Source organism: Triplophysa rosa, linkage group LG7 (genome assembly GCF_024868665.1).
Source record: "Triplophysa rosa linkage group LG7, Trosa_1v2, whole genome shotgun sequence".
NCBI lineage: Eukaryota > Metazoa > Chordata > Actinopteri > Cypriniformes > Nemacheilidae > Triplophysa > Triplophysa rosa.
In genome coordinates, this window is record NC_079896.1 from 9,335,343 (window position 1) to 9,352,646 (window position 17,304).

General features: G+C 38.4%; 2 protein-coding genes across 20 annotated transcripts in view; one reads left to right on the forward strand and one right to left on the reverse strand.

The window, feature by feature from the left end:
- dock7 (dedicator of cytokinesis 7) overlaps positions 1-12,390 on the forward strand; it is a 46,986-nt gene extending 34,596 nt beyond the window's left edge. For 5 of the 18 annotated variants that reach the window (XM_057338608.1, XM_057338603.1, XM_057338606.1 and 2 more), the window contains 13 exons: positions 665-823; positions 902-1,002; positions 1,119-1,311; positions 4,521-4,664; positions 4,791-4,922; positions 6,246-6,260; positions 9,900-10,025; positions 10,110-10,199; positions 10,293-10,529; positions 10,619-10,762; positions 10,884-10,990; positions 11,156-11,323; positions 11,965-12,389. In XM_057338608.1, the coding sequence (XP_057194591.1) occupies positions 665-823; positions 902-1,002; positions 1,119-1,311; positions 4,521-4,664; positions 4,791-4,922; positions 6,246-6,260; positions 9,900-10,025; positions 10,110-10,199; positions 10,293-10,529; positions 10,619-10,762; positions 10,884-10,990; positions 11,156-11,323; positions 11,965-12,007 (1,659 nt within the window). In that variant the 3' untranslated portion in view covers positions 12,008-12,389. Of the gene's footprint in view, positions 1-664; positions 824-901; positions 1,003-1,118; positions 1,312-4,520; positions 4,665-4,790; positions 4,923-6,167; positions 6,277-9,890; positions 10,026-10,109; positions 10,200-10,292; positions 10,530-10,618; positions 10,763-10,883; positions 10,991-11,155; positions 11,324-11,964 lie in introns of those variants that run through there. The other 13 variants (XM_057338609.1, XM_057338604.1, XM_057338607.1 and 10 more) reach the window with 6 other exon arrangements.
- A 46-nt stretch (positions 12,391-12,436) lies between these two features.
- On the reverse strand, positions 12,437-17,304 carry usp1 (ubiquitin specific peptidase 1). 2 transcript variants are annotated; one of them, XM_057338621.1, is made up of 9 exons: positions 17,224-17,304; positions 16,601-16,779; positions 16,392-16,518; positions 16,175-16,270; positions 15,786-15,949; positions 15,023-15,684; positions 14,676-14,840; positions 14,354-14,555; positions 12,437-14,117 (listed from the first exon to the last, which is right to left on the reverse strand). In XM_057338621.1, exons 2-9 carry the CDS (start codon positions 16,765-16,767, stop codon positions 13,358-13,360), a joined length of 2,343 nt encoding a protein of 780 aa, XP_057194604.1. In that variant the 5' UTR covers positions 16,768-16,779; positions 17,224-17,304; the 3' UTR covers positions 12,437-13,357. The 2 variants fall into 2 exon arrangements, with proteins under 2 accessions (XP_057194604.1, XP_057194603.1); XM_057338620.1 differs by having other exon boundaries at positions 17,164-17,290.

The following is a 17,304-nucleotide window of genomic DNA, read 5'->3' on the forward strand; positions in this document are numbered from 1 at the left end:
ACATTATTATATTTTTATAACAATAAGGTTGAGGGTTTTTTGTCTCGTTAGTATTTTTTTCTTGTGTTCTACAATGAAAACATTTGTTTGCTTTGGTGTTTGCTCCAAAACTATGGAATAACAAATGTAACTTAAAAAATATAATTTATTTACATTTTATTTACATTTTACCATCTCTAGTCTAGAAAAGTTCAATTGACATTCTATCAAACAGCTTTTTTTCTGGGATTCTGGTATTGCATTTATCCTGGACTCTTATTGGCTTCTTTTTCCTTTTTTCCAATTATTCTGGACTTCTATTGGTCCAAGTAATCATTTCGGAAACATTTTAAATAAATTTGTTTTGTAATGGAAGAAATTAATATATTGACACAGTTATATTTTTCTCCACATAGGCTACTGTAACTAACTTTAAACATTTAAGTTTGTCTTTAGACTAAAAGGTTTTTAAGATAAAAAATAGAAAACACTGTTAATAATATATTATTTTACATTTTATATATATATATATATATATTTATCTTCATTGTAAATTTTTTGTTAGGACATTTTTTGCATAGGACACATTTACAATATATTTGTCAATTTCCAGTGTACAGTATTTAGTCTCTTAATCGATACATGTGTAGTTTAATTTTGGTTATATTTGTTCTCTCTTCTTCAGAACTTTGCACGAGTCAAAATGCAGGTGACCATGTCTCTTTCATCTCTGGTGGGTACGTCTCAAAACTTTAATGAGGAGTTTCTGCGCCGCTCACTCAAGACCATCCTCACCTATGCAGAAGAAGATCTGGAGCTCCGAGAAACCACCTTTCCAGACCAGGTGAAGCCTGTAAATTTCTCTTCACCGTCCATCGCAACATTCTAAATACGGGGAGCTAATTCTGGCTTTTGGTTTCAGGTTCAAGATCTGGTGTTCAACCTGCATATGATTCTGTCAGACACAGTGAAAATGAAGGAACATCAGGAAGATCCAGAGATGCTTATTGATCTCATGTTCAGGTACTGCTACTTGCATTGTATCCGCAACATGATGAATATATTTCATTTGCTCACCCTCATATTCTAAATTTGCTGTAGCATGTTTTATAAAAAGAATGCTGGTTTGTGTTTCATAGGATTGCAAAGGGCTATCAGACATCCCCAGACCTACGTCTGACGTGGCTGCAGAATATGGCGGGGAAGCACTCGGAGAGGAATAACCATGCAGAGGCAGCACAGTGTTTGGTGCACAGCGCCGCCCTGGTGGCTGAATATCTCAGCATGCTGGAGGACCGCAAGTACCTGCCTGTGGGCTGTGTCACTTTTCAGGTCCGTGCTGCAGTCAACATAGTCATTCAATTCAATTCAATTCAATTCAATTTTATTTATATAGCGCTTTTCACAATGTGCATTGTTCCAAATCAGCTTTACAGGAGCAAATAAGAAAAACACAGAAAGGTAAAACACAGCACAGTGCATGGTGTTTATAGACCAAGCAAGATCATTCTAATAAATAATATCTAATAAATAAATGCAGTCTCCCGGTGAGCATGCCAACACTGCACTGCTGTGGCGAGGAACCCAAACTCCAATGATGAATAAATGGAGAAAAAAAAACCTCGGGAGAAACCAGGCTCAGCCGGGAGGGCCAGATCTCCTCTGATGTGTCGTAGCTGCACTCAGTGACCCCAACCAAAGCCACCGAGCAACGTCCACTAAGAACAGGGAGAGCCCACGAGCCGCGACCCAGGAAGCCCCACCCGCCGAAACCGTGCAGGTCCAACCCGGTCCCATTCCGCGATCAACAACAGACAACAGAGGAACAACCAGGGAAAAGTAGTAATGGCATAATTAACTTTATTCCTCTGTTGTCCGACATCGACCACAAAACAAGACCAACCAGACCAGACCCACACAGTCCCAACAAATGAAACGCCCCGAACCACAACCAACAAGCCCCCCCACTCCCTACAACACCCACCCAGCTACCTCCAATCAAAGTCACTGAGTGCAGCCATAACTTCAAACTGCTGTCATGTGATGTAAGTTTAGCATTAAATACCAAGTATTGTAAATTTAGCATTTATGTGACAGGTAGTCCGTCTTTGCTCTCGGTTGGGGATGGAATTGTCTGAGCTGGGCCGGCCAGATGGTCGCCTTTTTCTTGGGTGGTGATGGAATTGCCTTGGATGGAGCTGGATGGTCAGTCAGTCCGCAGGCTCTCGCAGGAGGATGGCACGGGATTTTCCGATGTAGCTGGCGTAATCTCTAGTTGTGGATGGGCATATGACGTTCATCTGGGCCTGGCGGAATCTCTCCCTACCTCGGGATGGGCATCCCGAGGCGAGGGCAGAAACAGAAAGAGAATAATTAGCGTAGCTGCTGTTCATTAGCTATGTATTAGTGAATGCTTGGCTGAAAAGATGTGTCTTTAATCTAGATTTAAATTGGGAGAGTGTGTCTGACCCTCGAATAGTATCGGGGAGGCTATTCCAGAGTTTAGGTGCTACGTATGAGAAAGCTCTACCCCCTTTGGTGGATTTAGTTATTCTAGGTGTTATCAAAAGTCTGGAGTCTTGAGATCTTAGAGAGCGTGATGGGTTGTAGTGTGGTAGAAGCTCTGTTATGTAGGTAGGGGCTAAACCGTTTAAGGCTTTATAAGTAATTAAAAGAACTTTAAAGTCAAAACGTTACTTAATGGGTATCCAGTGTAGGGTTGATAACATTGGGGTTATGTGATCGTATTTTCTGGACCTGGTTAGAACTCTGGCAGCTGCATTCTGAACTAACTGTAGTTTGTTTATTGATGATGCAGGACAACCACTAAGTAGTGCATTACAGTAGTCAAGTCTTGAGGTCACAAATGCATGAATAAGCTTCTCTGCGTCAGCCACACATAAAATATTTCGCAATTTGGCAACATTTGGCAACATAAGGTGGAAGAAGGCTGTTTTTGTGACATTTGAGATGTGATTTTTAAATGACAGGTTGCTGTCTAATATAACGCCGAGGTCTTTAACTGTATTTGTTGGAGTAACAGTGCAGCCTTCAATTTGCAGGTTATAATCCGAAATATTCTGCTCACGTGTCTTTGGTCCGATAAGTAATATTTCTGTTTTATTAGAATTTAAAAGAAGGAAATTACAAGTCATCCAATGCTTTATATCGTCGATGCACTCTGCCAATTTGGATAGTTGGAAGGAATCATCTGGTCTTGATGAGATATATAGCTGAGTATCATCTGCATAACAGTGGAAGCTAATTCCATGTTTTCTAATAATGTTTCCAATTAGGGCAGCATGTATATGGAGAATAGCAAGGGTCCTAAAACCGATCCCTGAGGTAATCCATAATTTACTTGCGTTAGATTTGATGATTCCCCATTTAAATGGACAAATTGATGTCTGTCTGATAAGTAAGATCTGAACCATTGTAGTGCCTGTCCCTGAATACCGGTATAATTGTGTAAGCGATCTAGAAGTATTTTATGGTCTACAGTATCGAACGCAGCACTAAGGTCAAGCAGGACTAAGAGTGAGATGTTACCTTTATCTGATGCTATAAGCAGGTCGCTTGTAATTTTAACGAGCGCAGTTTCAGTACTATGATGCGGTCTAAAGCCTGACTGGAATTTTTCGTGTATGTCATTATTTTGTAAGAAAGAGCACAACTTAGTGGACACTACTTTTTCTAGTATTTTAGACAGGTAAGGGAGATTTGAAATCGGTCTATAGTTTCCTAGTTCATTGGGGTCTAAGTTTGGTTTCTTGATAAGAGGCTTAATGACGGCCAGTTTAAAGGGTGCTGGGACATGGCCTAGATTATTTGACGAGTTGATAATGTTATAGATGGGCTCAATTGCAACGGGTAATAACTCTTTTAATAATTTAGTTGGTATGGGGTCTAATAAGCAAGTTGTAGGTTTAGATGTTGCAATAAGTTTAATTAAATCTTCCTGTTTTATAGGTGAAAAACACTGTAGCCTTTCTTTTGGGGCGATGGTTGGTACTAATTTATAGGACAGACTTGGAGGTTGAGTTTTTACTATTTTGTCTCGTATGTTTTCGATTTTCTCTGTAAAAAAATTCATGAAATCATTGCTACCAAGGTGCGGCGGAATACCCATGTCAGGTGAAGTCTGTTTATTTGTTAGTGTAGCAACTGTACTAAATAAAAACCTTGGATTGTTTTTTTTAGTTTCTATGAGGTTACGGAGGTGCTCAGCCTTTGCTGCTTTTAGTGCCTTTTTATAACAGTTTGCACTCTCTTTCCACGCAATTTTAAAGACCTCTAATTGGGTTTGTTTCCATTTGCGCTCCAGTTTACGTGTTTCTCTTTTAAGGGCGCGAGTGGTGCTATTGTACCATGGTGCTACGTTTTTCTCATTAATCTTTTTTGACTTCATAGGTGCGACAGCTTCTAATGTATTAGAGAAAATAGTGCCCAATTTGCTGGTCATGTCATCGAGCGATTCTGTATTTATCATCATAGTCATGGAAATAATATAGTGATGAGATTTTGTTTTTCTTGTGCCACAGAACATTTCATCTAATGTGCTGGAGGAGTCAGCCGTGTCGGATGATGTGGTGTCCCCAGATGAGGAGGGTATCTGTTCGGGGAAGTACTTCACTGAGGCTGGCTTGGTTGGGTTGCTGGAACAGGCTGCAGCCTCCTTTTCTATGGTGACTTATATCACATTCTTAATGCATTTAACCAGATTATATCCTGCTCTCCAGATAAAAGCATTAAAAATGATTATTGCCTCGCTACTAATAAATACCATACATAATTTCCTTTGTCATCTTTAGGCTGGTATGTACGAAGCAGTGAACGAGGTCTACAAAGTCCTCATCCCTGTACACGAGGCCAACAGGGATGCTAAAAAGTTGGCCACTATTCATGGTAAACTTCAGGAAGCCTTTGGCAAAATTGTGCATCAGGTAAATGCTCATTTTTATCTTATTGTTCTGGATTCTAAAAACAGGCTTTTGATGAGTACCGTAAGCTTGCTGTTTTAGTATAAGACAACAGGACTTTGTATTATTGCGTTAGGAGCTCAATGTAACAACCTGCCAACTCGTGCAGGCAGACATGTCTCATAGGGACATCAAATTTGGCAACATTTTGCATGTGAATAAACACAGACATGTAATCTACAAACAAACACAAGGTTATATAGTTTACAGAAGGTTTAGTAGATGAAATGTGTGTATTTACATAGATTTCTGAAACATGTTTAGTTTGTTTTTTGAAACAAGAATGACTGTGTGTGGTGCTATTTGTTTTTCCTTACTATGGTGGTACTACTTGGCATAAAAGTAAAAAAGAAATAAAAAGAAAGTTCCAATTAGAGTTATTATAGTTTTGTTTTTAGTTTTGTTAACATTTTAAATTAGGTTTTATCTTTAGGTATAAATTTTAGTTATTTTTTAAAATTTTATTTTTTATTTGTTTATTTTTTATGTTGCTAAATAAGATTAATTTATTTTTATTTTAGGTTTAGTTTATTATTAAACATGTAGTGCCTTAAACTTATTTCAGATCATTTCTGAGACAGCTTTGAAATTTTTCGTTTAGTTTAAGATTTCCAACTAATTTTTAGGCCAATATTTTATTTGATTTTAATAAACAGAAATGTTTTCATAGTTTCAATTATAGTAAACTTAAAATAACCTCGTTTCCTAATTATACTTTATTAAATGTAATCACAACGTGATGTTTTAATCCGATTTCTCGATTATATCAATGAAAAACCTCTATTAACTAAACTTCAGATGTGAGTCACTGCACTTTGAGATCAGACATACTGAAGATTTTCTTTAAAGCCGTTCACTTTTATACGTGTATGCTTTATAGATAAGACAGTTATTTTCTTTAAATGTTGCATGTAACTGGGAAAGATAAAAATCCTTTTTTTAGTTCAGTGTTTTAGACTGACAGCAAGTAGGTGGTTCTAAATGACACGTTTCTGACTAGCTCTGTACAATTTTTTGTTATCTGATTTTTTAGAATAAATTTTTGTATTTAGCTTTCCTTAACACTTGTGATCACCAAAAACTATTTTTGGTTCTATTTATTTGTAATATTATGTGTAAACAGAGCCTTTGTTATTGCATGCTGTGGAAAAAAACAGAATAGCTTCATGAATATGACACTTAAAAAACAAGTGTCGTTATTTCCCATAGTGCTTTGCAGTAAAGACCAAAGGGGTGTGACTGTGACTGGTGTAAGTTGATTTTTGCTGTATTTTTTCTGTCATACAGAGCACAGGCTGGGAGGTAGGTGCAGAACTTCATGGTTAATGCTTGTCCCACATCTGCAAGCTGTGGGCGTTTATCACGACTCTCTTTGCTGTGAATTCGACCCATTAACCTTTTTACAGACATTTTCGTTTCTTCGTCCATCCTTTCATCTCTCTTTCTGCGGAGGCATTCCTTTATCTCACCATCTCTCTTCTCTTTCTCGAGGAGAAGTGAAGTTAACATTGTCAGTTTTGACAGGCCATGCATGGGAGCCACTGTCTGACACTAATGACCAGACTTATTCGGGAATGCGCCATTTTCCTTCCTCATTCGTCTCACATGACATCCATTTCTCTGTTTTAGCACTGCCATCTGCATCTTGTCGTGACTTCACAAGCACAGGGTTCGATTTAAGCGAGATGTGTAGATGGCCATACCTGACATAACTGACAAATGAAGAAGATCATAAATTACGTTCAGAATGTTCCTGTCATACCAAATCATCTTGTCATAGTAAAATAAAAAAATATTATAATATAAAAATTATATAGTAAAAAATTATAATAATGTACTTCTAATACAATGTCTAAAATAAATGTGACATTTGATGCAGCACAGGGATAAAATAAGTATTCCAAAAATGGAAACCTTACAATTCATACCTATTTAAAAGATTAGTTCATCATATTTTAATTTACTTATCCTCATTTCTTGAGTTCAGCACAAAATGAGATTGTTTAGAAAAATATCCATGACCTTATGTCCATATATAGGTTCCAATATATTGAAGCTCCAAAAATCACACAGCCATCATAAAAGTAATTCAAACAAACTTTAGTGGCTCAATAAATGTCATTTAAAGTGAAATGACTGGTGTGTGTGTGTGTGTGTGTGTGTGTGTGTGTGTGTGTGTGTGCGCGTGTGTGCGTGTGTGCGTGCGTGCGTGCGTGCGTGTGCGTGTGAGAGAGAGAAAACAATAAATATTTGGAGCTTAGTTATCAAAATTGAAACCCATAGGAGCACTCATTTCAAATATGGCAACCTGTCGCTAACTTCAAACTTCATTGGGTCTCGTGTCTTGTGACTAGCCCTCATGATATTTCAAGATTAGGAAACCAATGAGATTTAAAGTTGCCAACGTCGCTCTTTAAGCTAAAGTTTTATTTAAAACTAAATCGACCCCTGAGTTCTCATTTCCACCAACGTTTGTATGTAAACTAGTATTAATCACTCTCACATGGATTATTGCATGGCTGCGACTCGACAAAACCTCTGTCTTTGACACACTTACTGTATTGAAGCATTAAACCAGGAATGCACCATCTCTTAACTGTTTATGTAATAAAAAAAGACTTAGTGCGCTCTTCTCTGCCTGCCTCTCCCTAACTGCATGTTTAGTTTTTTTTTGTCATTTTGTTTGTGTATTTTTTCCTTTGTGTAGTATTTATTTGTGGTGTTTGGTAGTGTTGTTGTTTGTTGTGTGTGTTTTGTTCGTCTTGGAGAGTTTCCTGGCTTCCTGATTAAAATATGTTCTGTTCTCTCCTTTTTTATTTCCCTGGTTGCTGACCCCTCTTCTTCCCACTTTAATTATTGTGTCTTGTGGTAAGTTCATAGTATTAGGGTTTATTTCCTTAGCGTTTGATTGTACATGACTGTAAAACTGATTGTAATGGATCATAGAGGGGCTAAACCGTCTGAGACAACCTATAACCAATTATTTGAGTAAAACTTCTTAAATATTAGTATATACAATGGGAGAAAAAACCTTTATTGTATTTTTAACATTTTGGGAAAATAGCAAAATGCAGTATCAGGAAAAATAGGTTTAATTTAAATATGCAAAAAAAGAATAGAAAAAATACTCACAGTAAGGAAAGAATACATTGACCAAGATATACATTGCATACAGTTATCAGGTATTCATATTTTGATTAGAAAATATAAATATTTTGATTAAACATTGGGCTTTGACTGAGTAAGCTTTGTGTGGTGTACATTTTTTGCCAGACCTAAAATTTGTCTCAAAGCAGAGTTTCAGTTTACCCTCCAAGCACAACTACACAGCATGCATACCAAATCCTTAATACATATTTTTAAAGCAACAGTTCACCCTAAAAAGGGTCCCCATTGACTTTCGATAGTAGGAATAAAAATAACTATAGTCAAGTCAATTGGGACCATTTTTGGGTGAACTTTTGCTTTAATATGTTTGAATATAAGGTGAAGACAGTGTTCAGTGTTCCTAGGCCAGACATCACGTTTGGCCACTACTGAATTTGTTCTTTAGAAAATTCTTTTGGAATATTCTGTATATTCCAGACTCTGTAAGTAAAAACATTTCACTTGCACTAACCAAGAATTGGCTGTATGGTTAGTATGCTTTGGTTCAGCCCTCTCTTACACCTGATTTACACTTCTTGATATCTTCCCTGTTCTGTATATATACACCCAGCACTTACTTCTAAGGCCTGTCCTGTCAAACCAGTAGCTACTAATTCTTTTCGGCCTGACATTCCGTATTCTTTGCCTGCAGCGTCTTTATGTTCACCTGAGGAAGATACTCCAACCTCAATTTCATCTGCTTTGTTCTCTAGATATTCCCCTGAATATAATTTGTTCAGAGTTTAAGAACAACAGGTTTTCTCTGGTCTTTCTACTGTTTTGTGTAGCCTTGCTAATACAATTTTCAGACAAAAATCTCACGCTGTTTAAAGCTGCTTTCTCTAATGTCCTTAAACTTGACTTGTGGTAAACTATGTCCTGAGTCTGAATACTTTCATTGAAAAGGATACCAAAATGCAATAAAATAAAAAACAACTTTTATTTTAATTGAACATTGTACTGTAAAGTGTATATCTAGACTTGGTAAAAATAGGGAAGCATATAGTACAAAAACACATCCTTAGCATTCTTGATAATGCCAAGAAAGACAAAGTCTGCTTTTTACTTTGTCTACAATATACTCGCATATGGTAGCAGATTGTATTGTAATATTATAATTCTATATTAATATCTGTTAAATATCTATTGTTTAAATATTAGGGCTGGGACGATATATATCGTTCTTCACATTTATAAGACATGTCTAGGGTGATTCTGAAATCGCAAGGCTTCGATTCTGTGTTTTATGCACAGCTCTTCCGTGTACTGCAGCTTTTTGTTCAGCAGGATCTAAAATCACTTCGAGATTAAGCATACGAGTCATTTATAACGTGCATTTGAAAAAGCGACACTCGTCAACCATCATCATTATAAATATACTTTATTATGATAAAAAATACCTGAAAGGTTTGAACAATAGCGATAAAATATGCCCTTTGGCATTTCCTGGAACTACGTGTGCAAATTGTACTTCTTCTACTGCCCGTATTTGGAGTTTCTGCTCGAGAGCGCCGACTGGCTTTCGGATGTGGCGGAATTTAACCGTAATTCATTGAGAAACTGAGCATAAGAATTGCACGATATATTGTCCCAGCCCTATTAAATATCTATAATCAATGCATTGCTGTTTTCACTTGATAATACTGCCAAGATGTACTGCTGTGTTTGTCTTTTTGCCTTTTTCCTCATGAGTAACTTTTTTACAAGTATACATTACGGATCTCCATTTTTTATATGTGACTGGTAGTTATTGCTGTTTTAATTAATAACTTTGTTCCTTTTTAGGATGGAAAGCGAATGTTTGGCACCTATTTCAGAGTTGGATTTTACGGTTCCAAATTTGGCGATCTGGACGAGCAGGAGTACGTGTACAAAGAGCCAGCTATTACCAAGCTGGCAGAAATCTCACATCGCCTTGAGGTACAAAACAGTTAAATGCATCCGAAGTGTGTGCGAATAAATCAATGTCTGACTTTTTTCGTCACATTTTCCTTGTCTTGACAGGGTTTCTACGGTGAACGGTTTGGGGAGGATCAAGTAGAAGTCATCAAAGACTCTAATCCAGTCGACAAGTGTAAACTGGATCCAAATAAGGTATGTTTGTCAATGTTGACATCACAATTACATTTTACTTCCCTGTGCTTAGTTTTGAGAGACAATAATGTTACAAAATGTTCTCTTATACAGGCCTTCATTCAGATCACGTATGTTGAACCGTATTTTGACACCTACGAAATGAAGGACAGGATCACGTACTTCGATAAGAACTACAACCTGCGGCGGTTTGTCTATTGCACGCCATTTACGCTGGATGGAAGGGCGCACGGTGACCTGCACGAACAGTTCAAACGAAAGACCATCCTCACAACTTCCCACGCCTTCCCGTACATCAAGACACGCATCAACATCATCCACAAAGAGGAGGTAACATAACACATAAATGTATACATGCGAAAGCTTCTGTTTATTCATGCTCTTCATCATTGACTGTTCTGCTTCTGCATAATGTTCAGATCATCTCCACACCCATTGAAGTAGCCATTGAGGATATGCAGAAGAAGACACAAGAGTTGGCTTTTGCCACTCACCAGGACCCATCTGATGCCAAAATGTTGCAGATGGTTCTGCATGGGTCTGTTGGCACCACTGTTAACCAGGTGACTATTTCTATTTTTTTTATAAGTAATAGTAATCATCAACATATTGTCTATTCAAGGATAACCAGATATCAGTATTGCCATTTGCCAACCAATGCATGTATTGTATGTGCTTCTATAGGGTCCTCTGGAGGTGGCCCAGGTGTTTCTGTCTGAGATCCCAAGTGATCCTAAACTCTACAGACACCATAATAAACTTCGACTGTGCTTTAAAGACTTCACCAAGAGGTTAGATTCTCCAATACAGCATTTGCTTTATATGCACTGCAATAATGTAGTTTTGTCTTGATAATACTATTATTGTCTTAATATAAGTGGAATTACTCAAATTTACTAAATGTGTAACCTGTGTTAAAAACTGTGTTGATATTTTTCCTGTTAAAATCTCACCAGATGTGAAGATGCCCTTCGCAAAAACAAGAGTCTTATTGGACCAGATCAGAAGGAGTATCAGAGGGAGCTGGAGAGGAACTACCACAGGCTGAAAGAAGCTCTGCAGCCTCTTATTAACAGGAAGATCCCACAGCTTTACAAACCTGTGTTACAGGTCAACTACCACAGGTCAGCCAGAAAGATTGACGTCAGAAGCTGTGTTAAAGTGGCTAACTGTAACCTGATTGGTTAACTGTCTGATAAAAAGTCAAGTGTATATGCTACCAAAATGGAAACATGTTGTTTGTGGCAGATATTTCTACGATCTGTGCCTTTGAAGATATGCCATTCTGCATGTCACTTTGTGCCAAATGTCTGCTAAACTAGCTTTTAAAGAGCTTACATCATCATGTTGTTTGCATGAGTGAGCAATGACAGGAATATGCTTGCCAATAAGAAGCCTTAATATTTTAATAATGGGTCATTAATATTTCAGTAATTTAGAAGCTTAGCCTGTACAGTTCACAAACAGAATTGGTATTGGAACATTGCTGAATGAATCACAATTACCTCAAGACTTGAGGGATTTAAATGAGTGCTAATACTTAAAGGGTGTATGGTAATGCATGATAGTTGTTTACTCATAATAGATGATGATCCAAATAGGTGTTAACTGGTATTTAATAATGTCTAACCTCCTGCTTTCCTTTTTAACAAGCAGCAAAAGGACAGCCTGACCAGGTAGCAAAATGGTGGCAAGGGTTTTTGTGTCACTTTATTTTACTTCAGGACACTTTTCTCTCCTAACATGGTTTTTCTTTTTCTTTTAGAGACTCGTTTAGCAGAGTGAGCCTTCGCAAGCTAGACCTGTGAAGACGAAGGAGAAAATGCAATTTTATTTATTTGTATATATCTTCCTCATGATATAAGTGTTTCTGCCATAAAGTAAAAAACGTGTTTAAAACATTTGGTACATCATTCTAATTTTGTATTCGTTTACACAATGGCCTGTTACATGACTATATATGAACTGAGCGTGAACTTAGCTTACAATGTGTCAAATCTGTATTCAATTTCCTGTGTGCACTTTTTTATTTAATGTTTTTTTACTTCATTCCAGTGCATTTTTAATAGTCATGGTACAACTTAAGTTTATTTAATCCTAATGTAAAAGGCAAAAAAGTTACACATTTTTCAGCATTATGTAGGTTTCTGTACCTTTATTTTAAATATTTTACTAAATAAATACTCTAATGGTCATTTGTGTGCCATGTTGGTGTTAAAAATGATGAACAGAGACGTTTTTATATGCTGGTGTTTTAATGTGGTAAATAATCTACACAGCCAAATATGAAATAAAATAGTTTTTTTTACATATAAACTAATACCTCTGTCCTCAGACAGACTATAGTAATGTTCCCAATAATTTCCAAGAATGTTTTATTGCTATCAGATCTAACTGTATTAGCAGAAACCCAAACCTGCTTACATGTGGAAAAGGCAAAAAAGCTTCTTTGACTGGAATGAGGTATGATTTATAGAAACTAGAAAGATAAGTTGCTTTATTCCTGTGCTCATATAGTCAATTATACTTTGAAAATTGGTTAAGCTTAACTGCTGAAGTACAGAGTACATGTAATGCAGTGTTTGCAAACAAAAAATCTGATTTCAACACTACAGCATTGTCTTTGCCATGTGACACCCAAAATGTGACAACCATGTTTAAATTTTGGGTTTCCAAATTAATATATTCCAAAAAAGTGAAGTGAAAGTGACCTATTAGTCAGAAAAAAGGGTCAAACATTTGAATTTAAACTTCAAGAAAAAACTCACACAATCAAAAATTAATTGGTTTTAAAAATCATGAATGCACAAGATCATTTTGTGCCATTCAGAGTCATCTGAAAGGAATGGTTGAATGTACAGAAAAATCTGTCACATGCACTACAGTAAGTGCCAAGGTGCGTTTGCGTGAGGAAAAGCACAACATACATGGAGTAAAGTACAAAAATAGTGAGACAAAACTCATACATATATAAATGGTAACAAACGCAGCTTTGCTCTGCTTTTACACTGACTGACATCTGTTACACAAGCATACGTAATATCCTAACTTGTCTAATAATCAGCAAAAATACTTTATTGTCTACATCCTAACAGTAAAACCACAGATCTGAATGGACCAGTGTAATGCCACAATTCCTGTCCATATCCAATGGCCTGTTATGGCTGAGAGACTCTTTTGTAGAAGAGCAGGTATGGTGTAGAGGTGGAGCACGTCTCGGAGGAACAAGCTCGGAGAAAGTACTCCTCTTCAAATAGTCTCACTTCAGAGTCATCAAACAACATCCACTTTCCCTCAAAGTCCAAAAGGTTCCGCAGAGCCGAGTCAAAGCTTACCTGAGTCCCCTCACCCAAAGCATCAACTCCCTCTTCCTCCATTTCTTTCTTCACTCCAGCGTTCTGAAGTACAGTACTGGAGGCACGACTGGTCAAGCTGGAAGCCTTATCAGGATTGGTCTGCTTGCTGTTGCCTAACTCGTAACTGGTGATGCTCCTCTGTCCTCCTAGGAGCCCAACACCCTCTGAGCACCTCTTGCTGCCTGCTTTGCTGGACATCCTCGTGACGCTGGCCCGGTTTGTCACGTTTTTTCCCCTGCCAGACAAGCTAAAAGACACCTCTCCATCATCATAGTCAGTCTGAGGTACCTCATCTGTCTTCTGATGTTTAGTTTCCTCTTGCTCATTTTCTTCATCCTGAGGCTGCGGCTTGAGATTGGTTTGATGGAGATCCATCATACGGATGTAAGTGGTATAATGGCCGCTGCTGATAGTTACTCCGCTGTGCATGACCACAGCAAAGAGCTCGTACTGATGGCTCTGGTCTGGAGAATCGGGTTGAATGCACCACTCGTGAAGTGAGAGTCTAAGAGGAGTCTGCAGAGGCGTGTTCACCTTAGAAAGGCCGGCATATGGGTCCATCCTGTGCAAAATAAGAGTTGGATAGGAACTGTTGGATAAACTACTACACATACTTGGTTAAGTCAACACATGTCAAGCTAATTTAATACCAGTATTGGGCTTAAAAAAACATGACCAGGTCACCTCAAAATCAAGTCACACTTTAGATCATTTTGCACTTCACACGTGACCTGGACATGTTTCGGTAAAACAACTTTTCAAACCTGCTGAGCACCAAAACCAACAAAGGATACCTACTCTGAGCCATTGGCAGCAAAGCATTTCAAATGGATTGTGACAACTTCTGGGGTTTTGTCAAACAGAAGACTTCTCTCAGCTTCTGTGTAGTGATGACAGTTCTCACAGAAATATTTATCCTGACCCACAATTCGCTCCACAGAGGCAAACTGAGAAATGGCCCACTTCAGAGTTTTCAGCTCGGGCTTGGGATCTGGAGAAACTGAAGAACAAGAATGCAGTTTTAAGCATCTAAGATGTGTCTAAGAAGTGTTGATTGAGTATATTTAAATCTGTTTTTAATTCATCTGTCTGTATGTGTTTTTATATTAAATGTACTCACTCTCAGAACTGGAGTCAGAGCAGCTGGTCTCGTCCTCCTGCACAGGCACGCTGATGTCTTGAAAGTCCTCCCTTCTCTCTGTGTAACACTCACATTCCAGGCACCGTGTCCGCAGCACCAGCTGACCCTGGAACATCCACTTCAGCACATCTAGGCCTGATCGCTCTGTTTGCACAAGATGAAATGAGGAACTATTACTACTAAATGAAACTATTACTACTAAATGAAACTATTAAACCAACTAAAGATTTAGTAAATTAACTATTTACAACAATTACTGCGTTGTAATATAAACATAATTACATATGATTTATGTATTTTACACACTATTCAAATTCAATACTTACCCTCTTTCTTTTCCAGAACTTGAATTTCCTGAGCTGTCCTCCCAGTTTTTATTGTATCCTTCTTCTGCTTCTCTTGAGCACTACAGTTCAATTTCTCTTTGCTCTCCTCTTTCCCTCCAACATGTGAAGTAATTCGTCCCATGCTGCGGAACTTTGAGAAGATGCTGGGCTGCTTCCCAGATGGCTTCAACCAGCCAAGCTTCCCTTTCCTTGTCCTCTTGCCTACCTCTTTAGGGGAACTGTCGATCTTCTCTTCCTCTGCCGTGCTCCCTCTCTCATTCTCTTGCTCTTTTTCCCTTTGCTCATCTGCATCTTTCTGGTCGGTAAGAGAACTCTCTGTGGTTATATCACTGGAGGACTTTCGTTTCGATCGGGTCATAGGCGCGCTTTCCGCGCTTTTCTTGGACTTGCTCCGAGACTTTGGCTTCTTTTTAGCATTGCCCGCTTCTGTGTCACTCTTTCTCTTTCCACTCAGCTGACCATCAGCGTTCCCGTCCTCCTCGTGGGTGGACTCACCAGTTCCGTTGCTCTCAGTGGCATCTTTTTGGTCTCCTTGATCTTTTTTAATGGTGTCACAGGCTTCCTGGATGTTTGCAAGGATGCACTGCAGTACTTCCTGTGCATCGTGCTGCAGGTAGCCCTCGTACATAGGATTTAGCTGCCTGCAGAGGGGAATTAAGCAGATTTGCTGAATATATAAAAAAAATCTTTAAAATATTTAAAAAAAACTTTTATTGGGTATCATTCTGGTCTGCAGCATTACCTGAGAGTGTTAAGCAGCCTGCGGGGTGGTGTGGCCAGCTCTTCGTCGCTGTATTTTTCTGGGTTAAGGAGAAAGCTGGACTGTAGCTGTTCCACAGATGAGATGAGGCTGTGGAAACTGCCCAGCAACTCCATATGAGCAGGTATGTTCTCTCTACAGTTCTCCTGATTACCCACAAAAAGAAAAAAGTTTACTAAGCAAATCTTCAAGGAAGTTGAATCGTTTCCATTTAATTAACTAGCAAATGCTTTTATTCAATATGACTATCAAAATAGGAATGTTACAATGCAGGAGATTACAGTACGCATCTTTAAGCTATAGAGAGTACAAGGAAGTATTGTGATGTACGGTACAAACAATGCAAATGAAAAGTGAAAATGAAGACCAACCTCATTTTTGACACCATCTTCTTGTTTGTCTTTCAGTTTAGCCAAATCACATAAAGATCTGATGGCCTCTTTGAAACCAGGGCAGTAATACAAGACCTGAAATTTATAACAAAGACAAACTCAGCCCGAATGTAACATGAATATGCAATTATTAAGACCTGAGTGTCATGAAAAATACATGAACTGTAGGTAAGCTGATGACATGGCAGACACATACCTGAAGGATGCTGTTCAGATAGCAGGTGTTCCCTAAATTATTAAGACCAACAAAAGGGACCAGGCACTCTCGCTTCTCACATGTTAGAGGAATTGGAGGGCAAGACGTAAGCGCGACCTGTTCATGACTAAAAGAGGGAACAATTACAAAAACACATCACCTTCTTTAAGATAACCTGTGTTTGATAACCGCTATAATGCATTACGTACTTCGTAGCCTCTTCTGGTTCAGCGGCGCTGTTTTCCTCCGCTGGGGTCTCGAAGTCCAGGGCCCGTTTGGTGTCCTTCTTCTGGAAGAACTTCAGAGAGAGTTTGCTTTTCTTCCCTGGACTGCTTGCGGCAGCCACCCCACCACCTTCACACTGCACTTCGGACATTTTAACCACTCACTGAACAAAACATAAAAAACACTTCAGCCAATGTCAAAGCGAAGTTACCATTTACACTTTCGCGCCAACATAACTACCAACCGCGTGTGAATCTCGTGCGCCATAGTAACTTAAGTAACGTTACAGGGAACATTTTCTGCTATCCACCGTTTACTCGAACATATAATTAACTAGCCTAATTAACTTTACATTACATCGTCTCTAGACTTGCAGATGTATCTGCATTTTTAAATGTGTGCTTATTACACATGTATCGCAGTACGGCTAATGTTAACCGAGTATCCGCCCAACCCACACAAACCTGCACGCCGCCGCCGGCTTATTCTACAAGCTCTAACGTTACCTAACAAGAAATTCAACTATATTGGAAGGTCTTAACGTTACCTATTTGGATTTATTCGGAAGAAATTACATTTTCGCAAAAAATATATCCAAAATACGCACTTTCGTATCAAAGGTAAACAATCTGACAAGCCCGTTTACTGTGGAACTTGGCGCTTTTTCGACTAGTGAGGCTCCTCCGCC